The sequence below is a fragment of the Hemiscyllium ocellatum genome, chromosome 19 (assembly GCF_020745735.1).
Source record: "Hemiscyllium ocellatum isolate sHemOce1 chromosome 19, sHemOce1.pat.X.cur, whole genome shotgun sequence".
NCBI lineage: Eukaryota > Metazoa > Chordata > Chondrichthyes > Orectolobiformes > Hemiscylliidae > Hemiscyllium > Hemiscyllium ocellatum.
Window position 1 is genome coordinate 24732885 of NC_083419.1, and position 11991 is coordinate 24744875.

At 40.6% G+C, this 11991-nt stretch overlaps 2 protein-coding genes across 4 annotated transcripts in view; one reads left to right on the forward strand and one right to left on the reverse strand.

The window, feature by feature from the left end:
• The window catches only part of mettl25 (methyltransferase like 25), an 88072-nt gene extending 86137 nt beyond the window's left edge, over window positions 1-1935 (reverse strand). Inside the window, exon 1 of one of the 3 annotated variants that reach the window (XM_060839753.1) lies at window positions 1567-1932. In XM_060839753.1, coding sequence (XP_060695736.1) covers window positions 1567-1771 — 205 coding nt within the window. In that variant the 5' untranslated portion in view covers window positions 1772-1932. Of the gene's footprint in view, window positions 1-1566 lie in introns of all 3 variants that reach the window. The other 2 variants (XM_060839754.1, XM_060839755.1) reach the window with 2 other exon arrangements.
• On the forward strand, window positions 1431-11169 carry ccdc59 (coiled-coil domain containing 59). Its single transcript, XM_060839756.1, has 4 exons — window positions 1431-2174; window positions 5986-6223; window positions 9184-9262; window positions 10977-11169. The coding sequence occupies exons 1-4, from the start codon at window positions 2021-2023 to the stop codon at window positions 11145-11147; spliced, it is 642 nt and encodes a 213-aa protein (XP_060695739.1). The 5' UTR covers window positions 1431-2020; the 3' UTR covers window positions 11148-11169.
• The last annotated feature ends 822 nt before the right edge of the window (window positions 11170-11991 follow it).

Sequence of the window (11991 nt, forward strand, 5' to 3'; positions counted from 1 at the left end):
AATCATTTCCATACCTTCTCACAGAGTTCTAGGGTACACCTGTTCAGGGCCTGGGGATTTATCCACTTTTATGTGTATCAAGCCATCCAACACCACCTCCTCTGTAATATGGACATTTTTCAAGATATCACATTATATTTCCCCACATTCTATATCTTCCATGTCCTTCTCTACAGTAACACTGATGCAAAATACTCATTTTGTATTGCCCCCATTTCCTGCAGCTCCACATGCAGGTTGCCTTGCTGACCTTGAGGGGCTCTATTCTCTCCCTAGTTACCCTTTTGACCTTAATGTATTGATAAAAACCCTTTAGATTATCCTTAACCCATTTGCCAAAGCTATCTCATGTGCCCTGTTGCCTTCCTGATTTCCCTCTTAAGTATACTATTACTGCCTTTATACTTTGCTCAGGATTCACTCAATCTTTCCAGTCTACACCCGATGTATGATTCCTTCCTCTTCTTAACCAAAATCTCAATTCCTCTCATCATCCAGCACTCCCCACACCAACCAGCCTTTCCTATCACCCTAACGGGAATATGCTGTATCTGGACTCTTGTTGGACCCATTTTCCAGCTGTCGTTCTACCTGCAAACAACTTCAAATAAGGTGCTGATGATTAATTTATTTAATTGTTCTTTGTGGAATGTTGCTGTGTACAATTATGCTGGATTGTCCCAGCCCTGTGGATACATGTAGTCAATTAAGGTGTTGAAGGGCTTAAGTATAACTAGTTTTAAGGCATTGCTGGAAATTTCCCACAGGCACAGTTTCCCCACCCACTTTATGCAGAAGAAGCTAGATTTTTGGAGATGGTAGGGTGAATGACAATGTTGTGGGGACAAAGGGCTGCAGTGGCGATCTGATCAAATCTTGTGGAAAGGTTTCTAATGTTTCTGTCAAAAAGTTTCAGTGCGACACTTCTTGTTGGCTCCTTTCTATGTTGAGGAAAGCCTGCTCAGCAAAGCCCACTTCTCCAGATTGCCTTCTGATTGGACTTGCACCATTTAAAGTCCGATTTGGTTCCTTAAAAGGTTGGCAAGTACATAAGCTGTTGCTTCCTCGAAACTGACCACCTTCTAGAAGATTGTGGTGCCATTAATGCCACCAGCAAACGCAGATTGAGGTTCTCCATTTGGTCTTGACACTGAGGTCCCAAAACCCACAAGAAAATCCAGCCCTTAACTCCTGCATCCTACGTTACTAAAGTGACTACACTTCAAAAAGTGCTTTTGTGAAACAGGGGTGTTCTTAAGCTGTGGTCTATAAATGGCAGACTTCTTGAGTGTTTGTTAATCGCACACATCACCAGATATTCCGTTATCAGCAAAACTCTGTTCCGTTTGCTGATTGGGCAGCATCTAAAGAGCAGGAGAATCGACATTTCGGGCATAAGCCCCTCTTCAGGCTCAAGCCCGAAACGTCGATTCTCCTGCTCCTTGGATGCTGCCTGACCTGCTGCGCTTTTCCAGCAACACATTTTTCAGCTCTGATCTCCAGCATCTGCAGTCCTCACTGTCTCCTCCGTTTGCTGATGGTCAGTTGTTGCAACTAGCTCCTTACCCGGTGCAGTCCGGCCCCCCTGCTGACAGAGGAGCTGCGACATGACAGCTTCAGGCGGCAGGGCCACGAACTGATTCCAAACGTCGTTGGTGTAAAAATCGACTGTGTGCACGTTTGCTATCTTGAGGTAAACGTCCAGGAACTCGGTGAGGCTTTTGATTTTGCTCCGCACCAGGTCTAAGCCGACATCCGCGGGGAAGAGCATCGTGAGTGGAGGTGGCTGCGGGCCCGGCCTCGGCCTCCCAGACTAACCAAGGCACCGGGGGGTGGCAACAAAATGAAGAACGTTGTCCGTAAATCTATTAACAGTAATCGTTACACAAGATGAGAGGGCCGATGCTCCACGTTCCCCGTACCCCCCCCCCCCCCCGGAGTCAGGGATGGTTTGATCGCTCGCGGCCGCCGTCTCCCTTTCCCCTTGCGCCCCCGGTCGCAGGTTGATGACGTTACCATCATGGCGCCCAGCTCGAGGAACGGAGACGGCGGCTCCTTTCGGAAGAAGGTTCCCCCCGGCCCCGGCCCCGCTCCCGGCGGCCGGCAGAGATCGCAACAAAAGCAGCGGTGGAGAGCGAATCACTTCAAGAAAGGTTGGGGCAATGTTAGAGAAGGTGAGGGCTCCCTTTGCGGCCGCAGCGCCGGTCCAAAGGCGCGAGATCCGCCGGTTTCACTCTTCACTGAAAAAGAATCCCCAAACAAATCAGAAACAGAAATTGTTGAGGGGACTCAGCAGGTCTGGCAGCACCTGTGGAGAGAAAGCAGACAAATCTTCTCAAAACTCGCTAAGAGAAAGCAGAGTTAACGTTTCCTGTTAATGACCCTTCTTCAGAAGTTTCTGTTTTTGATTCGCCCTTCACTCACTTGCATTAACGATAATAATAACTGGGTTAAAACTTATAATCAGAACAATCAATCCACAGCAAACCCACCAGTCTTCCCCGCCGAGGCGGTTAGGGATAGTGGAGCTGAAGCTAGAAGATTTACCATCATCTTATTGATTGTTGGAATAAGCTCGGAGGCTGCACGTGGTTCATTGCAACTGCTAAAAATATCGAAAATTACCAGTCTCTCCTAGTCATTATCTCCTTAGGAATTCGTCCCAAGTGACCATTTTCACCTTAGGCATTGATAGTAAATAGTTCAGGTTATTAATACCATCATCATGCCCTGCAGTCCTCCAATGGGTATCTTGCAGCACAGCGCTAATGGCCCTTAATTCAGAGCCAAGGGCCAAGGTTTGAGACTTGCCTCAAAGAAGCGTATTGACACCTGAACTGATTGATTATACATCCCTATTAGCATTGCTTCATTCGATGACTACCAGTTTGAGGAACATTGGATGATTTTACCCCTTCTTTAGCCTGGTGACCCCATTTATGTCTTAGTTAAATTCAGTTGCCTCGCAAATTTGGGGCACTCTAAATATTTCATGTCACTATAATTGTGTAAAGAAATTCAAGATACCTGTTAGGGCATCACAATTTCCTATTGGAAAAGAGCAAAAATGAAGGTCTGTGATTGCATGGGATACAGAAGAGATTAAATAATAAAAGTAAAAGGAGATAATAATGTGACAAGTACAGAAACAAAAAAAAAATGCCCAGTGTTAGTGAAATCAGGAGTAGTAATATTTTTGCCAGCAGCTGTTGGCTCAAAAACTAGGGGCAGTTGTTAATATGAAACAGTTATAGTTAATAATGTCAAAATGTGTGGCACTGGAAAAGCACAGGTCAGGTGGCATCTGAGGAGCAGGAGAGTTGACATTTCAGGAGTGAGTCATTCATCAGAAGTGTTATGGTTAATGTTGAGTCCAAAGAAACTTTGCAGTCTTTAATGGAAAAAATTAGGTGCTGTTCAGATTTGCTTTGAACTCCACTTGAAGTTTGGAAGCTGAAGTCAGGTCAGTTTGAGAATGCAGTGGATAATTAAAGTCAGAGGTCACTGAAAGCATTAGTCACTGAAACTGAACAAAAATGTTTCTCAATAGCAAAGTATGTATTCCCAATACGTATTCCCCAATGTTTGAAAGATTACACTCTGAGTAGTGACTAACTGTATACTAAATTGAATATAATAAAGTAAATTACTGTTTCACCTGAGACAATTACTGGGTATGTGGATGGTGTGAATGGAGTGGGTGAAAGGTGCTGCATTTCCTGTGCATGTCTTCGATAGGAAAGAGTTTTGTGGGTAATGAGGGAAAAATCTATGCAGTGATGCCATCAATCTATAAGTTGAGGGAAATCACAAAGGAAGATCAGTTGAATATGAACATTACTGGGTGAGGGCAAAGGGAGCCATGTAATTTTGGTAGGAGTAGGGGATTTTTTTTGTCTGAATAGTTTAAAATAAATTATTGGAAAAATCAACATCAAATGTATAAAGACCTTTTTTTGTACTTTGTGGATGAAATTGGGCAAATAAACTGTTTTAAAAGGAAGTAACCTGACATATATTATAAGTGCTATTTACACAGCTGCTGATTCAGTCAGTAGTGATTGCCTAGTTCCAGATGAAGTGGAGCCAGCATCTGTGTATACATTAAAATTTAGCCAGCAATAAATAGCTGATTTGTCTGTAGACTACTGACTAACTATCAATGACAAAGGTCTTCTGCCTTTGCCAACACTATGTGATTGGCTCCCAGATAGCTGAATGACTTGGTAGCGTGTATATTTGGAAAATGTCATGGCATTGCAGAAAGGACAGGAGCGAACTCTTTTCTCTATGATTAAAAATTGAAGGGTATTTCCTTTTTCCTTCTGCTGCTGTAAGATGTGGCTCTTGTAAAGTCCTTATTAAATGTGAACCAGCCCCCTGAAAGCAAGAGAAAGTATCTTGAGGGAGAGAATCAAGGAGCTGCATGCACTGTCAAGCCAAAAAAAGGACTACCTCAGTGAGTCCTGTGAATAGGGACTATTGAACTGCCTTCCTCGTCTTTCCCTTTGCCCATCACACGTTTTGTTTTGCTGTCTCTGTGTGTAGGGACAAGTTTATAAGGGGATTAGAGTTTTAATGAGTAGAGTTATTGCTGACTGTTCATAATTGTTTATCTGCAATTAGAGTATTCATTTGTAATAAATAGTAATTCTGATTATGTATGGAAACTGGTTCATGCTTTCTGTCAACGTTAATCTGAAAGACAAGTTAATTGGGGAATTCTGAGTACTTTTAAAATCTTTTAACATTGCGATGACTCTGGGAATTGTAGGGCTTGATTTTCAATGCATTACCCAATGAGATGTGACAAATGTCTAAATTTAAAACTGAAGTTAAAATTAAAATTAAAACAAACAAGGTCAGCACTTATACAATTAATGGTAGGGCCATGGGTAGTGTTGTAGAACAGAGACCAAGGGGTTCAAGTTCATAATTCTTTGATGGTTGATAAGGCATTTAGCATGCTTGCCTTCAATACTCAGATATTTGACCATAGGATTCGGGTTATCACATTTGAGATAGTACTGGACATTGGTGAGGCCTCTTCTGAAGTATTGTATGTAGTTTTGGTAATCCTGTTATAGGAAGGATATTATTAAATTGGAGAGAGTTTGGAAAAGTTTACAAGATGCTGCCGGAAGTGAAGGGTTTAAGTTATAAAAATAGGCTGGAGCGTTTTTCACTGGAGTGTAAGAGGTTGAGGGGTGACCTTAGATTTATGAAATCATGAGGGGCATGGATAAGGTAAATGACAAGGATCTTTTCCTAAGGTAGGAGAGTTCAAAACTAGGGGGCATACTTTTAAGGTGAGAGGAGAAAGTTTTAAAAGGGTCACGAGGGGGGCAACCTTTTTACACAGAGAATAGTTCATGTCTGGAGTTAAATAGTGAATGCTGGTACAGTTACAACATTTCATGCATTTATCCAAATGTCATTTAATAGGAACTGTTTGGGGGCATGTGGGTCAAATGCTGGCAAGTGAGACTAATTCAGTTTGAGAACATAATTGGTGTGGATTACTTGGACCTAAGGGTCTGTTTCCATGCTGTATGACACTCTGACTATTATTTAAGGTCCTATTCAAGCATGCTTCCTTTATTTTATCCGCTACCTTAACTTAATTGGACTGACAGGATCAACAAAGTAAAATTATGTTCTATTCAAACTGGATGAACTCCTTCAAAAACTTCAGTAGCCTGTCAAATTGTTTCCTAAAAGCACATTGTCTAAAATGTTAGCGATTAATCTTTTCCCTTTATTTGAATATTGGTGCTCACCACGTGAGTTCATTATGAAATGTGTGTTACTGTGCTGTCCTTCCAAATTTCTCATTATGTTCTCAGAAATGGGAAAAGTCATGTTAATTCTGTAAATTGTGATGACTAAGGAAATTATAAATTCAGTATTACTATCAGGTTGATAGCAGATGAAAGAAGGTAATCAGGATGCTAATACACTTCTAATAGTATTATCTTCTTACAGGGCAAGGCTTTGCTTTCCAACAGAAGGAGAAGATCAAGCATGACTATAAGAAAATATTGAGAAAAGAAAGGAAAGCCCAGCGTACTGAAGAAGTACAGTTTACTGAGAATTACCCAGATCATTTGCGGCACCTGTATCTAGCTGAAGAAGAGCTTGTTAAAAAACAATCCGAGAAAGCCAAAAAGAAAGAAACTGAAACAAATGATCAACCAACTTTACAAGCAGAGGGGGGGAAAAAGTATGTTTTTTTTAAAAGAATTAATGTGAAAAGAAAGAATGGCACAGTGGTTAGCATGGGTGGCATGGTGGCACAGTGGTTAGCACTGCTGCCTCGTAGCATCAGAGACCTGGGTTCAATTCCCGCCTCAGGCGACTGACTGTGTGGAGTTTGCACGTTCTCGCAGTGTCTGCGTGGGTTTCCTCCAGGTGCTCCGGTTTCCTCCCACAGTCAAAAAATGTGCAGGTTAGGTGAGTTGGCCATGCTAAATTGCCTGTAGTGTTAGGTGAAGGGGTAAATGTAGGGGAATGGGTTTGAATTGGGTTGCACTTCGGTGGGTCAGTGTGGACTTGTTGTGCCGAAGGGCCTGTTTCCACACTGTAAGTAATCTAATCTAATCTAATCAAATAAAACACTTGCTTTTCTGTTAGGCCTTTTACAACCTCAGTTGACCCAAAGCATTTCATAATCAATTAATTACCTTGTTCATTGTTTTAATGTAGGAACTGTTTGAACTTTTGTTTTACTTTAACCACTGCCGTATAATACTTGGCAATTAGTATTCTGCAGTGACATATTACAGTGTTGGACTATTGTTTCCAATGAAGTAGTTTAAAATGGGCTTAGAGATTTCTGTCCAAAGTTCAAAATATTGCATTTGCCCATGTTGAATGACATCTGCCAGATGTGAGCCTATTCATTTAATACCATTTATGTCAGAGGCTGGTTTATTAATTTGGTCTAGATTATTTGCATATTCTTGTGTCATCTGCAGGTTTATAAATGGTCTTAACTATGCAAGTTATGTCATTAAGTATTTTTTTATTTTGATAGATTAAAGGAAAACCTAAGCAAATTGGGCAAATGTTAAATATGGCAAATGTAACTCAATTCAGATAAATAGATAAAGTATATTTTGTGGGGGGAAAACACAATGAGAGCAGGAGATTAAAATTCACTGGAGTTAATAGACAATAGGTGCAGGAGTAGGCCATTCAGACCTTCGAGCCTGCACCGTCATTCAATGTGATCATGGCTGATCATTCCTAATCAGTATCCGCTTCCTGCCTTATCTCCATAACCCTTGATTCCACTATCTTTGAGAGCTCTATCCAATTCTTTCTTAAATGAATCCAGAGACTGGGGCAGAGCATTCCACACAGCCACCACTCTCTGGGTGAAGAGTTGAGGAACTGAAAGCTCTGGGCCTACTGTTAAGGGACTTTTTAAAAAATGACATGTATTATTGTATTGAATACAATTCAGGGAACAGATGGTCAAAACAATTTAAACACTACGAAGCTGTGAGGGGCTGATGGTGGCAAATGACCGAAGTGGACACTTTGAGGGAGGAGTGGTGAAAGAGTAAGATATTATATTATCCTTGGTGGTCATGGGTTTGGAGAAGCAAATAACAAAGTAACTAAGACACTCTGGTTTGCCATGCCTTACCAACTGGTAATAAATACTAAACCATGCTAAATACTTATAAAAAAACTTCATACCAACAGTGAAGAAACCCACTTATTACCTATAATAACCGTAGTTGAAAAGAACAGCTGGGCTAAGGTTAGTTAGAGAAATAACACGAAGAAATTGAAAATGGTATGCTACCTTCATGAGGAGAGAGAAAATTGAAGTAAGTAAATGGTGATGGCATGGTCAAGAAGATTATAATGGTTTAGGACCACATAAAAAGATAGTTTTCATTGACTGGATGAGGGCATCACTGGCTAGGCCAGCACATATTGCCAGTTCCCTAATTGCCCAGTGGGCAGTTAAGGGTCAACCATATTGCTGTGGGTCTAGAATCACATGTAGGCCAAACCAGGTAAGGACAACAGTTTGCTTCTCTAATGGGTGGTTTTTCCTGACAATAGACCAGTTTCATGGTCATCATTAGACTCTTAATTCCAGGTTTTTGTTGAATTCAGATTCTACCATCTGCCATGCCAGGACCAGACCAGAGCATTACTTGCATTTCTGGATTAAAAGTCCAGCAACAGTAGCACCAGAAAATTGTCTCTCCTGTTTTTTTAAAGAGATTGAAACACAGGATTGGAAAAGAAAGACATAACTGACTGGAGTAGATAGAGAAGGGTGATTACCAACAGTGTGGCAATCTCGTGTAAAATGGGAGAAGCCAAAACAAAATTGAGAAAATCATAAGGGTAAACAGAATTCTGCACTTTATTTGTAGGAATGTTGAATATAAGAGCAATGTGGATATGAGGAATATCTGCAAAGCAGCTTATGTTGTCATGTCCACTTCTGGGTACCCTATTTCCAATGGAAAAAGAGCACATAAACTCACTAAAATGGTTCCAGGGATTACTACCAAATAAGAGGTTTAAGGAGCTAGGTCTGTGCTCATTAGGGCAGAAATGAAGCTTTATTTGTGTGATCAACATTTTGAAACAATTTCAGAGGGGAAAAAGAGAAGTTAGCTTCAACTTTTGAAGAATTGATAATAGTGTAAGTGCATGATTATTACTAGAATCACACAGAAATATCTTAGGGCTCTTATGTAGAAGAGTCAGTATAATATGCAACAGCAGCTATTTGAAACTAAACCACTCATGATTCAAAGCAGAGATAGCTTTTTAATCATAAGGAAATCAAGGGTTAAGGAGAAGACAAAAAGTGGAGTTGAGGATTTTAAGGTCATCTGTGATCTCATTGAGCAGCAGACTAAATGGCCTCCTTCTGCTTCTGTCTCTCATGGTGTTATTTTAGAATGCAGTAAGATTTTTTTTATGAGATAACACAAAAGATGGGTTTCTCCTCAGTAATTCTGATCTGGACCTAGCAGAGTGGGACAGTTGATAGCCATCTACTGAAATTTCCATGATTCTGACATTGGACAAATCTGTAAAATTGGACAGAGTTGACTAAAGTTCTGGAAGAAATATCTGATGGATGTCTTGAGGCTGAAGATATTTATCTAAATGCAGACATTATCCCTTACTTTCTGATTTTAGGAAGAAGATTAAGTCATCATATCAAAAGATCATAGAAGAATTTGAAAGAAAGCAGGCGGAAAAATTAAAACAGAAAGAGGTAAGTGTCATACAGTGTTTCCTGGATCTGACCTGTGATTCTATGAACTATCATTTAGATTACATTTCTAATCATGGTTTTAGAAAAGCAAGAATACCCCAGGATTTTGAAGTGTAGAATTAATACATGTTTCATTGACATAACCAACAATCATTTAATGAAATAGTTTTATGATAACTGGAAAGAAAATGTGAATATTTGAATTAAATGTTTTTGCTGGTACTCATATGTACGTATGGTTCTGAATTAAGATATCAAACATTCTTGTAAGAATTCAAATCACCAGTACCATAATGAATATGGTCATGTTATGACAAGGATACAGCCAAACGAAATCAGCCTTTCGCCCTCTGTATTCAGGACACAGTGAAATTAAAACATTCAAAGACCCTCAAAATTGATCAAAAAGGTTGCTAACCAGACTCTTTTTTTTTAATAATCAATCCCAAACTCTGGGGAATCACAAAATTCTCAATGCTAATTTGTAACTTGAACAAAAGACAGCCAGACAAACTACAGTTAACGGATAAATAAAAGAAAATAACAAATCTGGCCAGGTACTTAAGTGGTTTTCATGATGTGTTGTTCCACAGCCATATATGATTATTCCTTGGTTGATTTTCTGAAATTGTGGATCAAGGTAACTTTTTCAACTCATTCAAAGGGAGTCATTAATACTTATAACTTACTTTCTTTTCTCTAAACTTCCAATTGCTCATATCAGGCAGATAGGCAGAGACCTTTCAGATCTTCACACTGCTGCATCAACAACCAAAATCCTTCACCCAGAACTAGTTCAAACCCAGTTCAAAACTCTGGCCTCTTCCTGACAAACTAACTGTCTTCTCATGAGATGCCAGTTACTATTCAACATCTGCCTCTGCTGGAGCAAAAGGTCTGTCCCAGACTTGCTGGAATCATTTCCCAGGTGCTGACCTCATTAGTAGCCAACATCTGCTATCTGTTTAAACATACTGCTCTCTCCCAACTTTGAAGTGTCTATGGAATCCTTTCGATCAACAACTAACCTAGAACTCCCTCCTTCATAGCACTGTGGGCATAACCACGTCATGTGGATTGCAGTAGTTCAGGAATAGAACTGACCATCACCTTCTCAAAGACCATTAAAAATGAGCAATAAGTGTAAACTTTCTCAGTGGAGCACACATCCATAAAAAAGAATTTAAGAAGAAAAACAACCTCCAACAACTGCTTTTGAGACTCTGAATTATACTGATGTACTATATGTTTTGCCAGAGAGTGCTTGCAAAGGATTGTCATAAATCTCTTAATCCCACTGCAGACTATAATGAGGGGTGTAGATAGAGTTAATGGTAGTCGTCTTTTCCCTAGGATGGGGAATTACAAGACTAGGCGGCACATTTCTAAGGTGAGAGGGGAGAGATTTAAAAAAAGACGTATAGGGCAAATTTTTTCCAGAGGGTGGTTTGCATGTGGATGTTTCCTGAGCATGTGGTGAATATCGGTACAATTGCACCATTTAAAAGGCATTTGGATAAGTACATGATAGGAAAGAAAGGAAAGATTTGGAGGGATATGGGCCAGGAGTAGGTAGGTGGGACTAGTTTAGTTTGAACTTATGTTCATCATGGACTAGTTGGACTGAAGAGTCTGTATGCATGCATGCTGTCGGACTTTATGACTATGACTCTACTTGAGATCTAATTGTTAACTTTGTAATTTTCTCATAAAGGCAGCTGAAAAACATCAACGAGAAAAGGAAGAGGCGCAGAGAAAATACAAGCAAGATAAACTAGAGAGGTACAGAATACTCAGCAAAAAAACAAGAAAAGGACAGCCAAACCTGAATCTACAGATGGAATACCTGCTTAAAAAAATACAAGAGAATCAAGGCATAAAATAAAATCACATACTTTTGACCTCAACATTGGCATTATTTTGATCTTCCCCCAGTTCTGATTTTGTTGATACCCAAAATTTCCCCTGTAAATAGTATTGTTTCTACTAGAGTTGGTCCAATCTAAAGAGATCACACAAGACTAAACTACAACTGGAAAAATAACAACAGTAGAAAATGCTGGAGAAACTGAAAAGACAAAAAATCTGCAGATGCTAGAATCCAAAATAGACAGGCAGAAGGCTGGAAGAATACAGCAAGCCAGGCAGCTTCAGGAAGTGGAGAAGTCGATGTTTCGGGTGTAACCCTTCTTCAGGACTGGGGATAGGTGTGGGGGGTGCTGCAGATAAAGGGGGTGATGGGTCAGGGTGGGGAAGTGGGGATAGGTGAAGACAGGTAGAGGGTATGACGTGGTAGGTCAATGGGGGGAATGAGTCTGATTGGTGACAGGGAGCAGTGGAAGGGAGAGGGAGGGTATTTGAAATTGGAGCACTGAATGTTGAGTCCTCCAGGCTGCCCAGGCAGAAAATGGGGTGTTGTTCCTCCAATTTTGCGCTGTGGTTTGTTTTGGAATGGAAGAGGCAAGGATGGTCCTGTTGGAAAGAGAGTGGTTGGGGGATTAAAATTGGCAGTGACTGGGAGGTCAGACTCCTGCAGACCCTGCTGCAATGCTCGGTGAGCTATTCCCCAAGTTTATGTTTGGTCTCCCCGATGTAGGGAGCACCTGATGCAGTAAACTAGGTTGGAAGAGAGGCAGGTGAACCTCTGTCTCATCTGGAAAGACTGTTTGGAGCCCTGGATGGCAATGAGGAGGGTGGTATACAGCAGGTATTGCATCTTTGCACATTGA

Bases quoted from the DNA above. Each gene is read 5' to 3' on its own strand.
- ccdc59 (XM_060839756.1), top strand. From the start codon at position 2,021: ATGGCGCCCAGCTCGAGGAACGGAGACGGCGGCTCCTTTCGGAAGAAG. The intron at 2,175-5,985 runs GTGAGGGCTCCC...ATCTTCTTACAG, and splicing joins TTGGGGCAATGTTAGAGAAG to GGCAAGGCTTTGCTTTCCAA. The intron at 9,263-10,976 runs GTAAGTGTCATA...TTTCTCATAAAG, and splicing joins AAAAATTAAAACAGAAAGAG to GCAGCTGAAAAACATCAACG.